The sequence below is a fragment of the Trichoderma aggressivum genome, assembly GCF_033847375.1.
Source record: "Trichoderma aggressivum f. europaeum strain CBS 100526 chromosome Unknown scaffold_036, whole genome shotgun sequence".
Classification (NCBI taxonomy): domain Eukaryota; kingdom Fungi; phylum Ascomycota; class Sordariomycetes; order Hypocreales; family Hypocreaceae; genus Trichoderma; species Trichoderma aggressivum.
In genome coordinates, this window is record NW_026946402.1 from 262117 (window position 1) to 285760 (window position 23644).

Genomic DNA, 23644 nt, shown 5'->3' on the forward strand with positions numbered 1-23644 from the left:
GATTATCTATATGGTATACACAAAAAAAAAGATGCTAGTCAAGAGCGTCATAATCCCACTCCGCCTATTATTATCCGACCCATCCACGGAGCATAATCGGCTCCGTTTCATCAAACACGTAAAGAACAAACGCCTGCGATGCAAATCTTCTAGAACATGCCATCTCTACAGGCCTAAAGAAAAATCAGGCTGTCGCATGTATCACAAGTCATGACACTTGGGGAAAAAAATGAGGTTTATGCCGCTCCTCCAGCGTTCTTGAGGGCGTCCTGGTTGAGCCTCTGCCATCTCATTCCGAGGCCGATGAGGGTCGCAATGCCCGTGCAAGCAACACACATGGCAAACACAACCTTGATGCCGGCCATGTAGCCGTCAATGACAAACGGCTGCTGGTCTACGGGGAATGTGTTGCGGATCTCCGTGGCGCCGGTCAAGACGAGCATCGCCTCGCTGACCTGAGGGGCGTGCTGGAGAACGTTTCGGATCATGGTGTTGACAAAGGCAGACTGAGCGCCAGATACGAGGAAAGCTCCGCCAAGGCCCTGGAAGAAGAGAAGCATGCCGGTAGAGGCGGCGAGGTCCTGGGGGTCGGCCAATGCCTGAACCGCAATCATGGGGATCTGAAAGGCGCAGCCCCAGCCAGCTCCGGCGATGATCTGGTAACCAATCCACTTGCCAGTCGACGTGTTTACACCCATCGTGTACAAGAGGCCAGCGCCGATGGTGGCGACGGATGTGCCTCCGAGGAGCAGAGGCTGGTACCAGCCAGTGGCGGTGACCAGGACACCGCTTGTGACGGTGGAAAAGGAGACGGCAATGATGAAGGGCAGGTTACGGACACCGCTCATGGTTGGGTTGGTGCCGTGAACGGACTGGAAGTAGATGGGGATGTAGTAGATGGCGGCGAAGAAGCCACCAGCCTGGATAAAGGCGACCAGCGACATGACAAGGTTGGTGCGCTTGGTAAACAGCTTGGGCGGCACCATGGAGTAATCGCCCTGGAACCACTGGACAAGCGCCCAAGCAGCGATGATGAGGGCGAATCCAACGAGGAGGCCAATGACGACGGAGGAGTTCCAGGGGTGGGCGATGCCGCCGTACTGGACAGCCAGGATGAAGGTGACGGTGGCCCCCATCATCAGGATCACACCGAGGGGGTCCATCTGGCGGATCTTCTCAACCAGAGGCGCCTTGACGGGAACCGCATTTCGGGGAGTCTGGAAGAAGATGAAGATGATGGCGGCAGAGACACCGCCGATGGGCAGGTTGATGTAGAAGCACCATCTCCAGGAGACGTGGTCGGTAAAGGCCCCTCCCAGCAGCGGTCCGATGACACTGGCGAAACCATACGAAGCACCAATGATGCCCGTAAACGCAGGGCGCTTCTTAGGCGGCGCGGAAAAGGCAATGATGGTGTACGCGCCGGCACCGAGGCCCGCGGCGCCGAGGCCCGCGATGGCTCGGCCGGTGATGAGGGCCTCGGCGTTGGGGGCGGCGCCGCAGACGACGGAGCCGAGTTCGAAGATGAAGATGGCGATGAGGAAGCTCGCCTTGAGCGGAAAGTACTTGTAGACCTTTCCCCCTGCGATGAAGTTAGTATGATGGGAAATGTTTTTACGGAGAATGGTGGTGACGACGATGGAGAGCTTACATGTAGATTGAAAAGCGCCGACAGTCATGAAGAAGGCAGCGCCATACCAGCCAGCCTTGTCGAGACCTTTGAACTCGTCGGTGATTTTGGGAATGGCGGTGGCGACGATTGTCTGAAAGAAGAATTAGCATTCAAAACTGTCATATATAGATAAAGACACAAGCTCACCATGTCGAGACTCAGGAGAAAGACACTCAGCACCAGGGCGAGCACGATGAAGAACATCTTGACACCCGAAGGGTATTCATCCTCTGATAGCTCGTCATTCTGGACCGAAGCAATCTCTTCCTGCTTTTCATCTGTCCCGTCTCTCTTTTCATCTCGCTTCCCACCATCGAGGCCGAGGTCAAGAGCCTCATCCTCGTCTCCTACGCTAGGCACAGGAGTCTTGCTGTCAAAGTCCTCGCCATTGAGAGTCGTGGTAGTCGAAGCTACTGCTGCATGCAGCCGCTCAGGGGTCTGCGATTTCGAGTGTAAGTCTGCCATTGCGACAAGGGAAGCCTGTCTCTCGGATGTGAGTAGTGCGAGATCAGGGTGGTATCGAGCAGCCGTGTTGACAAGGAGTCGAAGCAAGCTCCGTCACCACATCCCGGCCCTCGTCCATCCTATATATGCTGGGGATACGAGTAGATGGATCAAACCCAACATCAAGATAGAGAAAAATCTCCATCAGGCGGATTCCCAAGTCCGCTAGGGCCTCGTCACTCGTGCTTGTTTTCTTCTTCTTTATCCACACGCCCCCTTGAGCCGTTATGCGAACACGACGTGAATGCTAGCATGGCCCTCCTCGACCCGCTCTGGGCGTATAAGTGCACCTACCTACTCTCTCGACCCTCGGACACTTAATCTCCAAAGTCCGCAGGGGTGACATTGATCTCCCATGCTGACTCAATTAAGCTCATCATCAGATTGTCGAGCCTGGTTGGCCGCCTTATGCATGTTTAGCTTTTTCTTCCCAAGACATGAATGTTTTGCTTTGTGTTACAAAGAGACGGAGCGACGGGGTGGAACTGCGTGCCGCAAGCGGTCCAGGACAGTGATGGATGTTAGCGGCCCAAAGCGGCTCGCATGAGATTTTAGATGTTTACAATGAATGGGCTCGGGTACTCGTACGGACCCAGTCCAAAGACCGAAGCATCAATCAATCGATGTAATCTGAAAACAGGCCATGTGTGCAGCTATTCACAGCAATGTCCAGGTGTCGTCTGAGTCCCTTGCATCAGAGACAATGTGCTCATACCCAACCCAAACTCAACTCAACACAACCATCCGAGATGCAAATTCGGGAAAATGTTGTTGCATTTTTCTTTTACACTGAATTGTTGCCACCAGAGATTAAAAACAAAGGGCGTGCGAGTCAGAATCTAAAGTTGAAAGGAACGGGCAGCATAACGCTTAAACGCGAGATCCCAGACTAACACGGCATAAGCAAGCACAACGCCCAACCACGAGCAAGACTACCGACCGCTAAGCTTCTAGCAGGATCCAAGGTTTGACTCGATCCGGGATCGCCTCAAGGCCCCGGTGACTCACTAGCCTCAAAGAAATCTCTGCTCAACATCAGCTTGATCCAGTCAAGGTTTGCCTAACCACCACGGCGTGACCCCCCCTGTCAACTATGTCTCTACCGTACTGTACCGTAACTCAGTCAGATTCACCAGCAATAGGTATGGACAGTAATGCTTTCGCACACAACTCGCACACATGAACGGAGTAACCCCCTATCCACCCTAAACGCCTAGAGACGTCCTCCAAGAGCCTCTAAACAGCCGAGCCCCATCCTGATCTCTCCGACAGCCATCGGTTACGGAATTAGGACTCCGGACAATTCACCACCTCTTGCTGCCCAGCTCTTTGCTCTCGACCAAACGGAAGCAAGCGGATGAAATATTGAGCCGGACTGCGACAAGCCACTACCGCGTCCAGCAGCTAATTCCAGCAATCCCATTGGGGGGGGTACCGGGAATTGCAGCGAATCTCTGCTTGAGGGGGAGCCAGAATACATGTATTTCTGCACGCTATGGCCTCTAGCACGCCGTAGCATGTTTCCATGTTTGTAAGCCTTCCAAGCTGGGCTGGCGGAGTTTTGTAATGTCCGCCGAACAAGATAGGGCCATTGGTGACGACGGCATGGAAATAGGCTCGAGATGGTGGTTTTGCGGCCAGCAACTCCGACGCCTTTGAGGGATTGCGGTTCGAGAACCTGCGCCATCCCAGCCTCTTTTCTCCCTTGCCTAGAGGCATGAGATGAGATCCGCGCCGCAAGGGAAGGGATATTTCCGCCAGGCATCAACACATTACAAATGAAGTCCGAAGTTTTTTTTCTCTTTCTTTTGAAAGGCATCGACCCTCCGGAAGGATTCGTCTAGATGATGTTGATGATGCAGCTTGCGGGTGTGTGTGCGTTGGCATTGATATCGGGCGAGGCAAACGACAGTGATGTACACAATGACGACTTGGTGTGTTTCAATTTCGGGAGACGGCACTTTTGTGAATACAGCCGGGATGCATGACATCCTTTTTAGAGCAGTAGATTATGAGATCCTTATTTGTTTGCTGTCAATCAGTGGCGGCAGAGCGGCCAACAGATGTACTCGACCCAACAAACTACACGCCCCCTCCTCTCCTCTCCATGTTTGACGTTTCAGTGATTTCGTAGTACAATGCAAATTTGCTGTTTAAAGGATGATTCAGTTTGTAATTTCTTGCAGTGCATCACCTGTTCGCAATGACATGTCTGTAGATGATGTCTTGAGCGTAGACCGATCTTATATCACAGCTCTTGTCCAACACATGTACATGCAGATATCACATAGTAAGAGGCTACAGAGTAGACGCTGAGGCCATCACACATAATAATGACACTTGTCCTCTTAACATCATCATATTTCGTGGGAGTATACTTGGAAGTACTTTATCTAGACGAATCGCGCTGAGACGCAGGATTTCAAGTAGCAACTATAATAATAGAGTTATACATTCATTAGGAACAGACATGCTTTTTTACATCAACGCAATATGGACTATCCTCTTGGCATATGTAACAATGAGCAGTTGACCAAGGGCGTCGAAGGATCATTAGTCGTCGTCGTCTTATATCATACGGAGCAGCCGTGATATGCCAGTGTCCACCCTTGCGGGCGCGCCAGATCCTTCCATTCAATTCAACCAAATCCTGTCAGGCAAATTGACCATGATAAACTTTCTCTTTCTTTTTCTTTCTCTTCAGTGTCGCATACAAATTCTTTGTTCTCATGCGATGCACGCCCATCAGCCAAGCTACGCCGTCTTGAAAGGGCTCCAGCTGTATATGCAAGGTTTCGGAGACCCATTTAGTTCCTTTGGTGGAGATATGGGACAAACAAAGAGTATCTTCTTGCCCAAAGAACATGATATCAGTGGTGCTGACGCCATATTGTGAAAAGCTCAACTATTTCCATCGTCATTGACTCTCGAACTGAAGGATTCCTGCCCTCTAGTATTACGCAGACTGTCCACTCCGAAGTAGCGCAACTCGCGCTTGAACGATGGCGACGACCCCTTGAAATGGCTCACGAAGCGATAGTATGGAAATATCTTTTCAAGTCAGCATGCACGTGAAACTCTTCCTGTTGCGTGCGAAAGTCAATGTCGCTATGGCCAATGTGATGATATCTTGCATCGGTGGAGGGTTTGCGTTCCAATGGAGGACAAGCAATTAAGTGAAGAGCCAGGGCTATCAATGCCTTTTGATATAACAGTTACTCCACGATATTTGAGTCTGAGCATATGTACTCAACAGCCCAAAACCTCGCTGGTTTTCCATCGCGAATTGGTCTATGAAGCCATCATGACATCTAAGCCTCTGAGTCACAATGCCTACAGCGTCGGATGGATCTGCGCCCTATCAGAGGAGCGAACAGCTGCAACAGCGATGCTAGACGAGAGGCACGACCCTCTTCCAATGTCCAATCCACACGATGCCAATTCTTACACCTTAGGGGCCGTCGGTAAGCACAATGTCGTTTTGGTGTGTCTTCCCGAAGGCGAGATAGGAACCAACTCGGCTGCAAGCGTAATTATGCAGCTGGTGAATTCGTTCCCGTCCATCAAGTTCGGTCTCTTGGTAGGAATAGGCGGCGGTATCCCTCCACACGTCTGACTGGGAGATGTCGTTGTTAGTAGTCCTGTAGGAGAGTACCCTGGAGTGATTCAGTGGGATCTGGGCAAGGCGACGGAGACAGGTTTCGTGAGAACCGGATCGTTGGACCGCCCTCTAAAGGTGCTACTCTCAGCCTTGACGACGATGAAGACTAACTATGAAATGGAAGGACACAAAGTATCTTAATTTCTAGAGGAGCTCGCCAAGAAATGGCCAAGGCTTGCTTCTAAATATACTTGGAATGATGTGCTTACAGACACTCTGTTTGTACCAGAGAACGCGAAGCCCACAAACAACGCATGGCAGACAATAGCAACCCTCATGGGCTATCTGCCAGGATATAAAGAACCCAAGCTCATCAGAAGGACCAATAATGCTGATGCAGAGGTCATGGATGACGAAAGAACGCCCGGTGATCCGGAAATCCACTACGGATTGATTGCGTCGGGAAACCAGGTCATCAAAGATGGTTCCATGAGGGACGAAATCAATGCAAGATCGGGCGGCAAAGTCCTCTGTGTGGAGATGGAGGCAGCGGGAATGATGAACAACTTCCCACGCCTTGTCATTCGAGGAATATGCGACTATGCAGACTCGAAAAAGAATGATCACTGGCATGGATATGCTGCAGGTATAGCAGCGGCGTTTACAAAGGAACTTTTGCAGATAGTGCGACCTGCAGAAATTGATGGGGAGCCTTCGGCGAGAGATGTTTTGAATCAGGGTGAGTAATTGACATCTTCTCACTTCAGCTACAAATGAAATTGATCGGAAATGCAGTCTACCAAAGTGTGGGCCACATCCAGTTGAAGATGGATCAAGTAGAAGAGAAACAGATACTCGACTGGCTTACACCTACAGACTATGGGTCATTGCACAGCGACTACAGCAAGCGGTTCAACCTGGAACTGGGCAGTGGTTCCTCGAACGAAGACGATTCCAAAATTGGATTACGGGTAGCCACAATACATTGTTTTGTCATGGCATTCCCGGAGCAGGCAAAACTACAATAGCCTCACTAGCCATCAATCATCTCTCATCAAAGTTTCGAGGCAACTCTGACATTGGCATAGCTTATGTCTATCTCAACTACAACAGGCAGGAAGATCAAGATGTCCAGAAGTTGCTTGCGAGTCTGTTGAAGCAACTTGCTGGGGGCTGCCATCCTCTACCAGAAAGCACCAAGGAACTGTATAATGAACACTTGAGGGGAAGGACACGAGAATCGCTTGAAGAATTGAAAACGGATCTTAGGCGTGTTATCACGAAATACTCCGAAGTCTTTATCATTCTCGATGCCCTTGACGAATGCCAATATTTCGAATTGAACCTCTTCCTTTCTACACTGTTCGAGCTCCAAAAGGAGCATGTGATGAGAATTTTGACAACCTCGAGACCTATTCCAGAGATCATGGATTGGTTCGATACTCTCAACAGCATCAAGCTACAGATACGCGCCAAGGCCAGGGATGTGACCAAGTACATAGACGCCCATATAGACAGATCACCTAAAGTCGCTCGTGAAAGTCCGACTCTAAGGAATGAGATCAAGTCGGATATATCTGAAGCCACCGATGGAATGTACGTGATGAAATATTAGAGAAACAAAACACTATTAACATGTGATAGGTTCCTTTTGGCTCAAATATATCTTGTTTTGCTTCAAGACAAGACGACGGTGAGCGACATACGCAAGCAATTAGTAATCTTCAAATCCCGGAATACAGAGAACAAGGGTGATCGAAAGGGGAAAATACTTGCCTATGCGTACGAACAAGCTATCGATAGAATTAGAAATCAGAAGGAAGGCATTAGAAACCTAGCAATGCGAGCGCTGGCATGGGTCACACTCGCAAGGAGACAAATCACCACATCAGAGCTTCGGCATGCTCTTGCAACGCAACAAGGGATGACTACACTCAGCCACGACGACTTGCCTGATCTCGCAGACATAGTCTCAGCTTGTGTGGGATTACTTACTGTCGATGAAGAAAGTCGCATAATTCGGCCGGTGCACTATACAACGCATGAATATCTGGAGCAAACTCACAGTTGTTGGTTTCCCAGCGCTGAGGAGTCGATCTTGAGAAGCTGTCTTACATGTCTTTTATTTGACGTCTTCGAGTCCGGATCTTGTCAATCAGATGAGGCATTTGAACACAGAATACGATCCTTTCCGTTATTTCATTATGCCGCGAATCACTGGGAATGTCACCTTTCTCACAACACGGGAGCCATGGAAGACGTGATACATTTTCTCGAGAGCCAACCTAACGTTGAGGCATCGATGCAAGCACGATTCTTTGAGAAGCAGCACCCTCTACACCACAATTATAGCCAGAATTTTCCCTCGGGAATGACAGGACTGCACGCGTCTGCAGTCTTGGGGCTCACGGAAGCTCCAAAATTGCTCCTTGGACGTGGTCACGGTCCAGACGCAATAGACGATTACAAGTTTACTCCCTTATCATGTGCCTCTTTCTACGGCCACGAAGCTGTAGCTGAGCTATTGGTATGTGCGGGAGCAAATCTTGAAGTAAAAGACTTGAGAGTTGGACGCACGCCGCTCATACAAGCTGCCGCAGAAGGGCATGAGGCCGTAGTCAAGTTGCTTATAGAGAAAGGAGGTGATGTTAATGCACAAGATGGGGTTGGCCGAACACCGCTATCTGTTGCTGCGTTTTACAAACACAAGACGGTGATCGAGCTACTCTCACAGAGCGACGGCACCATTGACGCCAAAGATTCCTTCGGTAAAGCAAGTTTGTTTTACTCTACCGGTCTACGTGCTATGAACATGTTCCCCTGGGTTGGCGCAAAGGAGAAACCAAATGTGACTCAAAATAATACGCCGTCAAAACCCAATGATGTCGATATTCATCAGTTAATGGAGAGCGGCGCGGATTTGAGTGCGAAAGACGACGGTGGCCGTACACCGCTTTCGCATGCTGCCGAATTTGGAGAACTCGACATCGTCCAGTCACTTATTGAGACGAACAAGGTCGATGTAAACGAGGCAGATGGTGAAACTGGCATGACACCACTGCACTGGGCTGTGGTAAACGGTCACCTCTCTGTCGTGGAGCTTTTGGTCAGTGCTGGAGCGCAGCTCGAGATGAAAGAGATGCAATATCAAATGACGGCTTTGGTATTAGTTATTCACCATAAGCAGAAGCCTATCTTTGACTTGTTGCTTCAAAAAGACGCCAACGTACACGTATCGGATGTAACCAGCGAAACGACTCTGTATCACGCCGCCCGTTGGGGAGAATTGGCCGTGATTCAACAATTGATAGACAGAGGCGTCGATGTAAATGCCAGAATTGCTGATAGCTACACCGCCATATTTCAAAGTATCCGACAAGGCAATCTCGGTGCCGTAAAGCTGTTGGTCGAAAAAGGTGCTGATGTTGATGCTTCAACACAAGATGGATACACGCCCCTTCACTGCGCTGCCATTGGAAACATCGACATAACAAGGATGTTGGTGGAAAGAGGTGCCGATGTCAATGCGAAACACGATGGCCATACAGCACTACCTCTAGCTGTCGTGACTGGAAATATCGACATCGTAAGGCTGTTAGTCCAGGCGGGTGCCGATGTCGATGTCAGAGTACACCACAGCGCAACACCATTGATGATGTCTCCATGGTACAATCTCTACGACATCATCCAACCGTTGGTAGATTTGGGCGCCGATGTCAACGCGACGGATAAACTTGGTAATTCACCGTTATTGTATGCTATTTTCGCCGATAACGTACGTATGGTCGAGTTACTGGTAGGGATGGAGGACATTGATGTCAACAGCCCAGATCCCGAAGGAAAGACACCGATTTATTTCGCCAAGTGTTTGAAGAGGCATAGAATCATCAAAACTCTACTTGAATCGGGTAAGCTTACAAACTATTATAGCGGATAAGGAGAACAAAATTAGATGGGAATCGGAGCCAAACTAAGGTAGTAAGTGATGCACTCCAAGGTACATATATGATATAGTACCTTTTATTACTGTGGTAGTACAGAGTATGTGCGCTCAACCTCAATGTGAAGACTACCTACCTAGGTATACACGTTTAGGAATGCATCATTATAGGCAAATCGGTGCGCAAAGAGTTTTTGCGAATTCTCATTGCGGTGAGATGTTTGTCACGAAATCACCCCCAAAGACGGTACATTATATATTTCAACTTTACACCATCAATTCCATGCCCTAGTAGCTTTCTCGTTTAAAAAGAAAGAAAATATGTAAGTATTCTATATATCCAGCCAATAGAGATAAGCTTGAACAGTGACTTAGTGTACACCCGAAGGATGGCGAGATGATGATGGTCGTTCAACGTTATTTCATGCCATTGCAGAGATGCGACGGTGAAGCCATCGTGGAGTTGATGATGGATGCAGTTGACGTCCGCAGCCCAGATGCGACGGGCATGACGCCGACTGCCTTTGCTTCAAACGTGTAGGGTTATAGACAAGGATTGAACGACATACATGATTAAACGGTGCTTTAGTAAATAAAACAAGAATAAAGAGTTGCTTGAGATATGTATGTGCAATTGCTCTAGTGCAACGTATAGACTGTTCATGGAAGTGATCAACCGTTCCATGCTCATGCTCGGAATAGTCTCACTGGCAGCCAGCCATTCTTTGTAATCCAAATCCAGGTACGTCACCTAGTCTATGCAACGCAGCATTGATCGCAGATGGCCAAATGCACGTCCCGTTTCAAATCTCACCACCGGTTGTCAAATGCCGAGCCCAAGCCAAGATCGACACGCGTTGAAAAGCAGGTCAAGCCCCGATCCAGCAACGATCTTTGCATCGTCCCGCTGCTCTGTCAATCTGTGACAGCAGCATCTTTTAGCGTCTTTGTCCGTCAAATAGTCCGAACGCTGCCACGACTAAGCCTGAACGAGTATCCAGCTATAACGTGATGTCATCCATAGCTCAAGAGCAGATTCGCTATCGTCAGAAATGGCGACGTAGATTCGTATCTCTCGTCCCGCCTATTGGACGGCCAAATTCAAGCTCGGCGCCGCGAATCGAAACATCGTGACAGCGCCCTGGCATCACGTCACCTGCTGTCATGCGCAACCCTCGCCAAAGTATATTCACACGGTCTGAGCTGAATGAATCCTTGGCACGGGCACAGCCACCGATAGCATCGACTTCACGAATATTACCACAAGCAAGTTTCGCCTTCGCCTTCGACTTCGACTTCGCCTTCTCCTCAACAACAACCCGCTGAAAACTCGGGATTTCCAGTCAGCATATACATAAATCCATGGACGATCCGCCGCCGTATCAAGACTCCAGCGAAACCTACGGCCTCGGCCCGGGTGCGCAAGACGATATCCTCTCACCGACAACGCTCTACGTCGCCGGGCGCTTCATCCACTCCGTTGATCCCTGGGCGCCGCCGCTGTACGAGCTCTCGCATTCGGTCGGCTTCCTCAAGGACACGGATCGCAATGTGCGCATCGAGAGGCTCGACTACTCGATGAAGCGGCGAGACGGTGTGGCCCAGCTGGCGGCGCGGAAGCGGCATATCTATGACTTGAAGCACCCCCTGCGGGTTACCGGCCCGACATTTGCGTATCATGCCGAGCCTACCTCACGACAAAGCCTCTGCGCCTTTGGCTTGGAGAGCTTCCGGCCAAGGAAACTGTCGACAACAAAAGGCTATCGCATTCGGCGCGCAACCGCAACAAAGTCTCTCGACCATCAACTTGTGCGTCGGGACATTCTCTTTTCGGCCATCCCCACCAAAGACAAAGCCGTTCGATACGAGTGGAGCGACGCAGACGGTCAGCTAGTCGCGCGAGAAGTGACTGAAGGCAACTTCATGACATTGGTTGTCAGCGCCATGATGGGTGCTTGCGAGAGAGACGCGCTGGTGTCTGCGTGGATGTCGAGAGTTTGGTCGGAGCTTGCGAAGAAGACGGACCCGTTTGGTTAGGAGGACTGTACCAAAGCATCAAAGGTATACTGAACCAGAATGGAATTTGACGACTAGCTAGCATATTTTGGGTAAGCTTTCTCCCAGCGAGTTCAAAGCGGTGGTATTGATTGACACGATTAGATGGGTCAACGCGATCATGATGTTATGAATTTGGTGTATGATAGTCAATTTCAGTATATATCCCATAAGCTCACTTTTCCATCTTTTGCCCCGGCTGCGATCCAGTGCGCCGTCTTTGCAAGCTGAAGCCTGCGGTCTTTGACGCTCATTCCGGGTCCTTTGATCAGGCTCGATGTTACTTGCGTGTCGTTGGATGGCGCTTGCGGCGACGCACTGGTGGCCTCTTTCACGTTGTTCTCGGTTGGTTGCTCGGAGGGCTTGGATTTGGCGTTTTCGGGGGGATTTGACAAAGGGCTTGGCTCATCTACAGTGGCAAAAGCGACAGCATACGCCCCGACTTTGTGCCAGCCAAGTACGGCCAGTTCCTTGAGAGTCTTGGCCGAATATATACGTATCTTGGAATCCCACCCGGCTGTGGCAAACAACTTTCCGTCGGATCTGACCTTGAGGTTTTGTTGACCAGAGTGCTTCGTGTTAATCACTTTGAGCGGATGCTCCCATTCCTTAAGTTTCTTGCGCCTCGATCTGGTTTCTGAAGCGGCAGCGTCTCTTAATGCTGCCGAGAGCAGGGAATTTCCCGTGTTGCTTTGGTGAGGCTCGACGACTTCCGTAACCCTTTGGTCAGGCTCAAAGTCAGCATCCACCTCTTGTTGGGAGATTGGAATTGGATGCTTCGCTATTAGCGCGTCTGCTGCTGATGTGAAGAAGTATTCTCGACTAGGGTGAACATCTATAGATAGAATCGGCTGCGTGTGTGCCTGTGACCGGTATGTCATTGTCCAAGACCCATCGGGGCCCAGACGGTGTACAGAGACAAACCCGTTCTCAAAGGCCGCCGCTAGTGTTAGGCACCCTTGGTGATGAAAAAGAGATAGACTCATGGCCATGCCACTTTTTGGACTGGATTTGATAGTGTGCAACCTATTTTGGCTTGGGAGGGTGTAGATGTCAATCTTCAAAATCTGTTAGTTACTCGTAGAGCTCTGTCGAGTACCACGGCTGCTTACGGCTTCCGACGCCAGTGTGTTTGGTACGGCGATGATGACTTCTGCTGTGGGTGAGGCCTCTTCGAGCGAGCCCTGCTCAGCGTCACTGAGACAGGCGCCAAATGAGCAAAAGTTCATTGTGTTCACCTCCAACAGATGAAGCACCCAAGGCTGGGGGCGCGGCGTGGGGGTGTCTTCCAGGGGCAGAGAAACGCTGAGCCGACCCTCGTCCTCCTCTGTGAGCTTCCACACGATGAGCTTGTGGTCGCGGCCATGGCTTTAAGCTCGAGTCAGTAACAAAATTGATTCCACGGCATGAAGAACAGGACATACGTGATGATCCTGTCGCGACCCCACCCCTTTATGCCGAGAATTGCATTCTCATGGGCCCTCCAAACGGCCCTGGGCCGCATGATGGTGAGGTCCCAGAGCACCACCCAGCCCTCCGCATCGCCAGTCGCAAGGCGCTCGTTCTGTCTCACGAATGTGGCGGCATGGATCTGGGCCTTGTGGCCTCGTAATATCGCTTTTGGCGACGGCGTTGATTCAGCCATGTTTTTTCCCCGCCTTTGCAGCCAACTAACTGATGAATGCCTATCAGCTGAAACATTGCTACCCTAGCAAAGCGGGACACTCCATGAGCAGGAAGAGAGCATCTGTCTGAGAGTCGATTCTGACGCGTTGGGTTGTGCCAGAGGGCGAGTATCGCAAGTCCAAGAGGCGTCGAGTGATACAGAGCAAGTTTATCAGTCACGTGCATGGCCGTCGTATACATCACACAAGCTCCTCTCAACAACATTTCACATCTACAACCCGTACAAACTCCTCCACTCAAATCTTTGTCCATTCCAGGAACTCAAATCAACCTGAAAGATGCGACCAAATTATCTTGATGCGTGGGGGGAGACGGCCAGAGCTTGAATTTGAACGTCATCCAGGGCGGGTGACCGGCGACCTACAGGCAACTCTCATGCTGCGTTACTCTCAAGGTCTCAGACTTCTGCAACCTCGATGAGCCATCCTTCATCTCTTTGGTTACAGCAAGCGATGATCCCTATCCCGGGAGGTGCCACCATCACAAGGCATCTCATGAAAGTACTTCACTTCTGTTCACCTCCCTCTGAGACATGCATGTGAACCTTGTGGGCTGAGCACTGGCCTTGGCTCCGGATTGGTCTCTGCCACGATCCATCTTTGTCAGACTCTACCTAGGCCTTTTCTTTTCACCTCGAGGCCTCCGCACGAACAGAAGGAGGGGGTCCCGGTACCTCTGATAGGGTAATTTTGTTTGCACTGGTCACCTACCTCCATGTTTAATTGACATGGTTCTTCCTGATCCAAAGGACCAGGCAGGCTAAGGAGCTCACATGTCTTTCCAGCAAGCCACCGCCACGAGTTTTCAGCAAGTCAGGCTACTGGACATTTCAAGACTGATGCCTGGAAGCCTTGGGCAGGCTCGGCAAACGCCGTATCTTTTGCACCATCCAGCGAGCTCACTGTCCCAAGCTCTGGAATCTCACTGACATCAACTCAGAAGAAATCGGGTCGCAACTAGAGATGTATTGGATGATGGTAGATCAGTCGAACGCGCTGTGTTGTGGCCTTGAACACCTCAGGGCAGATTTCGGAGGCGGTACTTGAGAGTAGCATCTCTGGTACTCCCTGCAGCGAAAGCTGAGGTGATAGTCCTTCGGGCAGTCCGATTCAAGGAAAGGGCTTTCGTCAGCTGAATTTATGCGGCATGCTTCAAAAAATACCGTCTACCTCTCTGAAATGGTGTTTTTCGCTGCCCGGTGCTGCAAGTTGACACGGCGGTCTGCATTCGCATCGGTCGGTTGGGAGAAACCTCACATATGCGGATGGCCTTGGATACGCACAGAGAGGCACTACTTGAACATTTCATTGTGTACGACTATGATGATTTCGCCTATATCAGCGACTTTTCCCCACTGAACATGTTTTACTGCAATATAAGTGCATTAGGTGGTTCCGACCAGAAGAGGGACGAGGCTGTCCACTTGTCGAGCGCGTCGCGTGTTTTGCCGGTCTCCCTCACAACCCCGGACACACTTTTGTGTCCTGTGTGAGTCCAAGGCAGATGCTACTGCTGCAACGATGCCGGTGGGCTCATGCCCATCCCATACCAACTTGCCACTTCCCTCGGCCTTTAGCAATACAGGGCCCGGTGTCCCCTGACGCCACTTTATGCTTAATATCGGCCGTGCTATAAACGGCATTTTCGAGGGATTGTCGTCACCAGAGTGGCCATATTCCGGGTTCAGGCGCTCGAGGCCGGTGTGATTCAAAAAGCTTATCACAAGTGTCATGGTTGGTGTTACAGAGATGCCAGTGGTGAAAATCTCTGGAGCACTGGAATACACCCTTGGCCCATGGTTCCATCTGCACATTCTCCTCAATTTTGTAGTCTTGGTTGGGCAATACAAACACCAAACATCTCGTATCACCGTCACAAATGCTGATGCAATCTGACTGGGGTTCAACAGAGGAATCTCATAACCTCCAAACTCTTTTGCTCTGCATCCATCGACACTTCACCGGTTGTTGATGGAGACATTCTGATTCTAACGGCTACCTGCGCCAATCGATCATTATAGGAGTAGTGATTATACTCGCAGTGATCTCCATCAAAGTATGATACAGACCGGGCTCTTCACCGCAAGACGCAAATCAACACTCCACTCGGATGAACTTGATCATCTTGGAGCTCTTCACTACCTAATACTTTCTGTTGCATTCAGGGTCTATTAATCACACCAATACACTGTACCAGGCACGGTTTCGAAGCTGAAACTACAGATAATAACGTTAGGCGTATACAGGTAATCTTACTTTCTTGGGGGCAACAACAAACCTTCTTTGTCCCTTGACCTCGGACTGCCCAAACTGGGGACAGTTGACAGGTATGCTCACTAATCCTTTGGAGTGCAATCTGAAGGTTACTTGTTGCCAGTCCTCTGGGAACTAAACTGCGAGGAGATTCTGCTAGGAGGGAGTTTACGAGTCATTCTGATCTTTGGAGCATCGCCAATAGCTTCGAGTCGAGTCATTTCCACAAAATCAACTATGCATGTTGAATATTCCAGCAGGTATCCATACCATATACCAACCCCAACCGAAAAGGCTGCAATGAAAAGTCTCTATTCAGGAGATTTGCCCATATCCAGGCCTACGCCCAAGTCGAAGCGAGTGCGCACTGGCTGCCTGACATGTCGAGATCGACACCTCAAATGCGACGAGTCAGTCCCAGCTTGCCGAAACTGCGAAAAAGGCGGTCGAAAGTGTATACGTGGAATTCGACTCAATTTTCAGAATATTACGATCCATGATTCATCTTATTTGGTTCCATTTGGTCCTCGTAAATGTATGGTTGGGTGCTCCCAAAATATCTTGGATTCTAGGCTGATATGCATACATCTAGTCCTATTCCAAGATGATTCTCGGCGTATTGCCTCAGAGTATGAAGGGGGGTCGAGCAGATATGAAGATACTACGCATAGCCAACATGTCAACTACAACACGACAATCCAGGCGCAGCTCCCAAGCCCAGACTCAGCACCACCCGACCATGTTCTTCAAGGGCATATATGGCACGTTTATATATCGCCAGAAGGCTCAAACACAACGAGGAGCATATATAGCGACAGTTTGATACTGCAAGCAACTGAATGGCGTAAAGATGGGGAGGTCGAATCAGGGCCCATGGGCTTGTCTGAAGTTGAAGATCGATCGAATGTTAGCGAACCCATTGAGGACGACAGCGTTACTTGTCCAACTACTACGCTTGCCACTTCAGAGCGCGAATTCCTCGACATGCCCGAACATGTGCGATATATGCAAATCTATGTAGAAGAGGTCGCAACATGGATGGACTCGTTCAACAAGGAAAAATACTTTGGCGAATTCCTACCATACAGAGCGCTCGACTCTCCGTTACTGCTCTATTCTCTCTTAGCCTGCGGGATTCGACGCCTGTCCCAGCGCCATCCCGACATGAGCGATACAGCTGCAGCATATTACAGTACGGCGAATATGCAGCTGTTTCGCTATCACGAGAACCCAGAGCGTGACATTGAAGAGTGTTCAACCGTAGCAGTCATTCTCAAGCTTTACAATCTCATATTCAGAGAAGGCCCGCAGAGTGGCGGCCATAGTCCTGCCGTGCTCAACTCCATCATCAGCGAGAGCCAATGGAGTGCAGAGAGCGACGGCATTGGGTCAGCCTGTTTCTGGCTAAACGCCTATCTGGATATTGTCGGCAGCTTGGAAGCAGGATACTGCTTGTATGTTGACTCTTGGAGCGTCGATATGGCCATGCCCAGCGACGGCAGCGAGTTCATGACCCACGGGGACGAAGAGCTGTGGGTGCAACGGATGCTCTTTATACTCGGCAGGGTGATAAGCTATAGGCTATGCGTGCTATCGTTTACGGATGTAGATTTGCGGGAGAATAGGACGCTGGAGAATCTTCTTCCGGAATGGAGGCGATTGAAGCAGCTTTGCGATCAATGGAACGATGCTTGCCCGAGGAACATGCGTCCGTTGGGATACATGTACCCCGATCAGACGGAGCACAATTCTACTTTTCCGAAAACATGGTATGTCTGACGCTCTCTTCTATGATGATTACAACATGAGATCTGACCTCTTTTGACTAGGCTTCCTAAACGAGAGGCTGTTTTCTGTCGCCTTTTATACCATACTGCACAGTCTATACTTACGCAGACACATCCCATGGAGCAGACCATGCTTTCGGAGGAAATGATTGCGCTTCAGCTGCACCATGCTCGTGAGGTATGTGGGATTGTGGCCCACACGGAGGATAGCTGCCTGGGACCAATATCCGTACAGGCGCTTTTGGTTGCCTTGGGTGCCCTGGTGGAAGACGAAGAACGCATGGAAGTCCTGAACATTCTACAGAGGATGAAGGCTCAAATCGAATATCCACAGTGAGATGCTCAAGGCCGCTTGAGGTTGGATATAGACTAGTTGCGCTGCGATGATGGCAAATGAGCTCAGATCAACTATGAATCCAGAGAGTTGCAAGCGTAAGATCATGTATACGACCGCTCTATCATCTACATCGCTATAATCATGACCATATATCATCCAAGCAGTATCCCACCAATCATCCACGTAGCCTTCTGCCAATGGAGAGTATCTTCTCGCCCCGTCATGACGATGAACCTCCCTGTGAGAAATTCATGCTATACCCTCCCGTCTTTTCATCCTTGACCATCTGGAAATTATTGGTGCTCAGCCCAAACGGCTTAAGAATACCATCGCCGAGACTCTTCAACTTCCCCCACATCTCCGACATCTCAGCCTCCTGAGCGGCCTTTGTTCGCGACGGCAAGGCCTTGAGCTGTGCACGAACGGTGCGCTGATCGGCCGGCGTCAGCCCAGGCATCTGAGAGAGCGCGCGGTAGTCCTCTTCCGCGCCGGCGAGGTTCGACCAGCCGCCGGCCTCGGAGCGGGCGCGCGCGCGCCGAAGCAGGGCTTTGGTGCGGATTCGGAGGATGTCTGCTTTGCGATTCTCCAGGGCTACTTGCTCTGGGGTTGGTTGAGCGGATGCGGAGCGAGCGGCGCCAGAGCTGACGATTTCTTCTTCCACATCGTCTTCTTCTTCAGCGGGTGTGGTATCTTGGTTGTTTGGCGTGTCCTCTTTGGGGTCGGCTGGACTTGACTCGCTTTCTAGCTTTGCCAAGCCGTCGATGGCATCTGATGCGGCTTTGATGGCTTCTTTCCATTGCTCAGCTTTCAGGTGGCATGCGGCAATGTTGCTTTGGATGACGGCGCGCTCATAGTGGAGGTAGTTGGGACATGATGCGATGGCATCGTCGTATCTGGAGAGGGCATTGTGGTAGTCTTTGGAGGCGAAGAGGGAGTTGGCGTCGGCTTTGATGGCGTGAGATTCTTTGAGGAGGGCCTAGTATGAGAAGGTGAGTGAGTATGCCAGATAGTGAGAAGATGTGAGATGTATTGATATAGGAGAGATGGCTCGTGTTAAGGACTGCCCGGGTAGTGAGTGATATGAGGCAAGCTGTAAGATTTAAGGCAACAAGACGATGGGGTGAATTGCATATGTGTATGCATGCAGAGTGAGAATGTTTTAAATACTCCGTGAAGATATAAAAGATGAATGTTGCAACACTTGGTATAGAGAGAGGTGAGGTGAGATATCCCAGAGCCTAACCCATGACATAAACGACACTAGTTTGGACTTACTGCTTCCTCCTCGGGAGAGAATTTCACCACTTCCGGCTCATCATCGGGTTTCTCCTTTTGAGATACGTCCTTTGTACTTGTTGAGCCTTTGTCTTTGTCACTCATTTTGGGGCGGTGTATGTCTCTAATGTGCTGAATGGCAGCGAGTCATGGATGGATTTGAGATTGTGAATATTGAACATGGCTAGGAGGCGTGGCTGGTGGAGAAGTGGCACGAATGCGATTATGTCAGCGGACTGAGGGGACAATTTCAGGTACCAAAGTGACATCCAATGTGCAGCCAGCACAAGACAGATCTGGTGTCATTGTAAACCAAAGCCTGCGTTGTCAATTGACAGAGCCTGGTTTTGTTACAAAATAACAATCCCACGAATAGTAAAACCAAAAAGCAATTCTCCAGCGATTCTCCGGGCGGCCCCTCCACTGACACTGGGAGTCATTCGGCGAGTCCCGTTACTGAACTCGAGTCGCCCCGCCCCCACTTGGGCCGCTGTAGATCAGAGGCCCTTGATCGATGCATAAAACCGCTGCCGGCCGCCAACGCGCGGGAGAAGAAGAAAAAAAAGTTGGCGAGGATAAGGAGCATCCCTCGATCCCTCAACTCTCGCTCAGCAGCACCTTTACATTTACACCTAAACACCATCTCTCATCAACCTCATCCTCAACCTCCTGCAACCCCCTACAAACAACCACAAGAAGTCCATCTCCTGCCACTCTCTCTAAAAATGGCTCCCCGAACTGAGTATGTTCCTCATCGCTCATTCTCATCCATCACCTGAGTGCTAAACCACAAAACCCCAGCTTCCCTCCCGTCAGAGCTTGTCTCTTCGACATGGACGGCCTCCTCCTCGACACCGAGGACATCTACACGCTCTGCATCAACCTCATCCTGGACAAGTACTCTCGCCCCTCTCTGCCCTGGTCCATCAAGGCCCAGCTCCAGGGCCGTCCTGGCCCCGCCGCCAACAAGATCTTCTTGGAATGGGCTCAGCTCCCCATCACGGCGGAAGAATTCGCAGCCGAGAACGCAGCCCTGCACCAGAAGCTCTTCCCCGGCACCAAGCCTCTGCCAGGCGTCCCCGAGCTGCTCACCAGCCTGGTCCGAACTCGGGAGCCTGGTGCCGAGACACCCCCCGTGCACATCGCCTTGGCCACGAGCTCGCACATGGGCAACTTCAGGCTCAAGACGAACCATCTCGCCGATCTCTTCTCTGTCTTCCCCGACAACCGACGTGTTGTGGGCGATGACACTCGCCTCACTCCTGGTCGTGGAAAGCCCCTCCCGGACATTTTCCTCCTCGCCCTCAAGACCATCAACGATTCGCTGCCCGAGGGAGAAGCCCCCATCAAGCCTGAGGAATGCCTCGTCTTTGAAGATTCCGTGCCCGGCGTCGAGGCTGGCCGCCGCGCCGGCATGCGTGTCATCTGGTGCCCTCACCCTATGCTCAAGAAGGAGTACGCCGGCCGCGAGGAGGAAGTCCTGGCTGGCCGAACTGGTGAGGCCGGACAAGTCGACCTGCACCAGGTCGGTGAGCTGGGCGACGGCTGGTCCGAGTACCTTGTCAGCCTGGAGAACTTTCCGTATGCGAAGTACGGCATGGTGATTCCTCCCGTCAAGGCTTGAATAGGGAACACGGGTCGATGATCTATTTCGCGATGGATATGATACGACCATTTTCGGTTTTTTTTTCCACGAGTTTTATAAAATGGAGAACGAGCCGTCTTGGTTCTAGAGATGAAGATAAAATGCTTTTCGAATTTTGGCAATTGCCAAGATACATACGTCAGAGAGACTACGGGAAACTGCTGGGGTGGGAAAATAAAGAAACCAGAGATGCCGATGGAATAGACTAGACTGGAAGAAACTGTTTTTTTCGGTATTCAGATTGCGAATATAGAAAAGTTCTTCTCATTAAATGCCGAGCACTTTAGCATAGAACTCAAAATACCATAGGGTAGCACAATAAGAGGATATTCAACTCTTTAACCGTGCTGGTCTTTTTCTCTAACAAATATCTATTAATCAAGGGGTGCCATACACAAATGCAAAACTTCACATGAACCGTGGTCAGTGATCTGAACGAGACATTGGCTGAGAATGTCGCTTCTTGGGTGTCTAAAAAGTCACCCGCGTGACGTAATATACCAAGACATGATCTGCTCATGCGCAGTATTTGGCCTTCACATTTACATCTCAAACTTCTCATAAAAGCCTCTTGTCAATACATTTGGATATGCATCACTGACATCAACATCGTATCCAACTAAGAATCACCCCCAGGAAATCAATCACGAGATAATCATCAATAAAATGTCTACACCCCTTTCTCTCACACAAACCATTCTCATCTCCGACCCTCTCGGCTACAAATCGGCCACTCAATCCCCCTTCCTCGCCAACGCTTCCCAAGGCCGCGTCTCCAAAACCCTTCTCGGCCAATGGCTCGCCAATGACCGGCTGTATATTCACGCCTACATCCGCGGCGTAGGCCGTCTGCTGAGCTTCTTGCAACTACCCGAGGTCGCGACGCCTCCTCGCGATGACACAGCTGAGCGGGAGCATCCGCCAAACGCAAAGCTCCTTCACTGGATGATTGATGCCCTTGTCAACATCCGCCGAGAAGAGGATTTCTTCGTCCGGACCGCAACCAAATACGGCATCGACGTCAATCTCCCTGCCGATGCCAACGGCCGGGTTGCCGACGACGCCAAACTCGAGGGTCTGCGCCGCTTCGAAGCTCTCTTCGACGGCATATCCCCCCGCGGCGACGACGGCGTCATCCTCCCCTGGCTCGAGGCCGCCGTCGTCTTCTGGGCGACGGAGAAGTGCTACCTCGACGCCTGGTCCGGCGCCGCAGCCCGGCTCTCCACTCCGTCGGCCAGCGAAGACGATGCCGACGGCGGGGCTCTCCGACGTGAGTTTATTCCGAACTGGAGCTCCGAGGAGTTTGCGCAGTTTGTCGACCAGCTGGGCGAGATTATTGACTCCGCGGCGCGGCGGGAGATGGAGCTGCGTAAGGACGCGGACGAGCTTGTCAGGGTGCAGTTGTTGGATCGGGCGCTGGCAAAGTGGCACGAGGTGGTGGCTGCGGAGAATGCATTTTGGCCCGCGATGGAGGAGTGAGTGAGCTGCCTCTACTCCATCGCAAGACGGGTACCTAGTCACTGTATGGCAACAAAGATGCTACGCTGGATGGAGAATGAAGACGAGCCAAGAGTTCTTGGCCGTGTCTCGACCAGCCAAGACAAACAAGTGCTCCAGAGCTGAGCCTCTGCACGGAGCAGACGGCTCTCATCACTTGTGAATATTCATCACAAAACGAGATGGAAAATAAACACAAGTGATATTTATTTAGAGATGCTGTGAATATCGACTATCAACATGAAAATGCTCGTAACCGATAGCGACCGGCGATTCAATGGCCCCCAAAAGCAGAGCCTCACCCCATCGAAACAGGACAAAAGACGCGAAGACGCAATGCGACCCCTCCCCATGATCCATCAATCCCACCAGGGTACCTACCTAGGTTAATTAATTAGTCAAATATGGGGGAATCCCAAAGGACCCTGCACAGAGTAACCTGTAACCGCCCGGCCCCTCACGGAATCGAGACACACAGACATGAGGAAAATCAGCCTCGGCGTCTAAGAGGCAAAAAGATGCGCGTCGGCTGATGGTTTGGTTGTGGCTTGCCCTTTTGGCTGCTTCAAACAACGTGGTTGCCCCTGAGAAAACAAAGAAGCACGAAAGATAGAAGTGGCTGAGCGGATGGCTGAATTGCTAATGTACCGTCCGTGTTACGGGCATGTGTAGCTCGCCGCCGCCACTTTTTTTTTTTTTTTTGGTTGTTTCGGGCTTTTTGGGAGAAGCTTTCTTCCCATCTTCCCCCTCTTTTTGGGGTCAAACTTGCGCTGAACATTTTGCGGGATGAGAGATTTGGTGGTTTGCGATTTGGGTTCTTGGAGTAAGATGCACTTTGTTGTTTTATATGAAAGTCAAACTTGTCGTGAATCCAGGTAGTCAGTCATATCTAGTACTACCTACTAAAGTACATGGAGTCCGTGTTCATGCCAACACGCTGCATGTGCCCCCTCGTATCATCCTTCTGTACCGTAATCCCATCCAGCAGACTCTCTAGCCCAATGGGCACAAAGCCAAAAGTCTGTCGACAGCTCCAGAATGTGCCGGGAAAGCCGTGGCCTGGCCTGGGTGTCCCTGTCTGATCTGACTGGCCTCTACTGCATGTACTCGACCAGTCCGGTCTGTGATATTAGCCGCTCACCTACATTTCATCAGCCCTCAGCAACCAGCATCTGCAAAACTCAATACAGACGACATGAAAAGCAATCGTACTGTAATCTTCACCATGTTTCCATAACCATATCAAGGGGTCAGCATCGCCCACCTGTCATCAGTCGTCATTTGTTCTGCTGGATTCCACCACGAGCAAGCGCCGCCTCCCAAGAGCCGCAGTGACTGCGCCACTCCCCAGTGCACACATGTATGTACTGTACATGTACCTTGCATGCCAAAG

The 23644-nt window shown here is 50.7% G+C and overlaps 8 protein-coding genes across 8 annotated transcripts; 5 read left to right on the forward strand and 3 right to left on the reverse strand.

The window, feature by feature from the left end:
* Window positions 1-236: 236 nt before the first annotated feature.
* Triagg1_7872 (uncharacterized protein) lies at window positions 237-2137 on the reverse strand (the record flags this gene model as incomplete). Its single annotated transcript, XM_062902655.1, has 3 exons — window positions 237-1582; window positions 1652-1763; window positions 1820-2137. 3 exons carry the CDS (start codon window positions 2135-2137, stop codon window positions 237-239), a joined length of 1776 nt encoding a protein of 591 aa, XP_062753205.1.
* Window positions 2138-5480: 3343 nt separating this feature from the next.
* On the forward strand, window positions 5481-10258 carry Triagg1_7873 (uncharacterized protein; the record flags this gene model as incomplete). Its single annotated transcript, XM_062902656.1, has 7 exons — window positions 5481-5772; window positions 5986-6516; window positions 6573-6764; window positions 6866-7373; window positions 7422-9685; window positions 10010-10040; window positions 10093-10258. The coding sequence occupies 7 exons, from the start codon at window positions 5481-5483 to the stop codon at window positions 10256-10258; spliced, it is 3984 nt and encodes a 1327-aa protein (XP_062753206.1).
* Window positions 10259-11079: 821 nt separating this feature from the next.
* Triagg1_7874 (uncharacterized protein) lies at window positions 11080-11754 on the forward strand (the record flags this gene model as incomplete). The annotated part of the gene is made up of 1 exon (XM_062902657.1): window positions 11080-11754. One exon carries the CDS (start codon window positions 11080-11082, stop codon window positions 11752-11754), a length of 675 nt encoding a protein of 224 aa, XP_062753207.1.
* A 173-nt stretch (window positions 11755-11927) lies between these two features.
* On the reverse strand, window positions 11928-13417 carry Triagg1_7875 (uncharacterized protein; the record flags this gene model as incomplete). Its single annotated transcript, XM_062902658.1, has 3 exons — window positions 11928-12830; window positions 12885-13140; window positions 13197-13417. 3 exons carry the CDS (start codon window positions 13415-13417, stop codon window positions 11928-11930), a joined length of 1380 nt encoding a protein of 459 aa, XP_062753208.1.
* A 2826-nt stretch (window positions 13418-16243) lies between these two features.
* Window positions 16244-17834, forward strand: Triagg1_7876 (transcriptional regulator family: Fungal Specific TF; the record flags this gene model as incomplete). The annotated part of the gene is made up of 4 exons (XM_062902659.1): window positions 16244-16250; window positions 16303-17479; window positions 17540-17675; window positions 17733-17834. The coding sequence occupies 4 exons, from the start codon at window positions 16244-16246 to the stop codon at window positions 17832-17834; spliced, it is 1422 nt and encodes a 473-aa protein (XP_062753209.1).
* A 220-nt stretch (window positions 17835-18054) lies between these two features.
* On the reverse strand, window positions 18055-19214 carry Triagg1_7877 (uncharacterized protein; the record flags this gene model as incomplete). Its single annotated transcript, XM_062902660.1, has 2 exons — window positions 18055-18810; window positions 19110-19214. The coding sequence occupies 2 exons, from the start codon at window positions 19212-19214 to the stop codon at window positions 18055-18057; spliced, it is 861 nt and encodes a 286-aa protein (XP_062753210.1).
* Window positions 19215-19834: 620 nt separating this feature from the next.
* On the forward strand, window positions 19835-20733 carry Triagg1_7878 (uncharacterized protein; the record flags this gene model as incomplete). The annotated part of the gene is made up of 2 exons (XM_062902662.1): window positions 19835-19851; window positions 19911-20733. 2 exons carry the CDS (start codon window positions 19835-19837, stop codon window positions 20731-20733), a joined length of 840 nt encoding a protein of 279 aa, XP_062753211.1.
* A 687-nt stretch (window positions 20734-21420) lies between these two features.
* On the forward strand, window positions 21421-22233 carry Triagg1_7879 (uncharacterized protein; the record flags this gene model as incomplete). The annotated part of the gene is made up of 1 exon (XM_062902663.1): window positions 21421-22233. The coding sequence occupies one exon, from the start codon at window positions 21421-21423 to the stop codon at window positions 22231-22233; it is 813 nt and encodes a 270-aa protein (XP_062753212.1).
* Between the last annotated feature and the right edge of the window lie 1411 nt (window positions 22234-23644).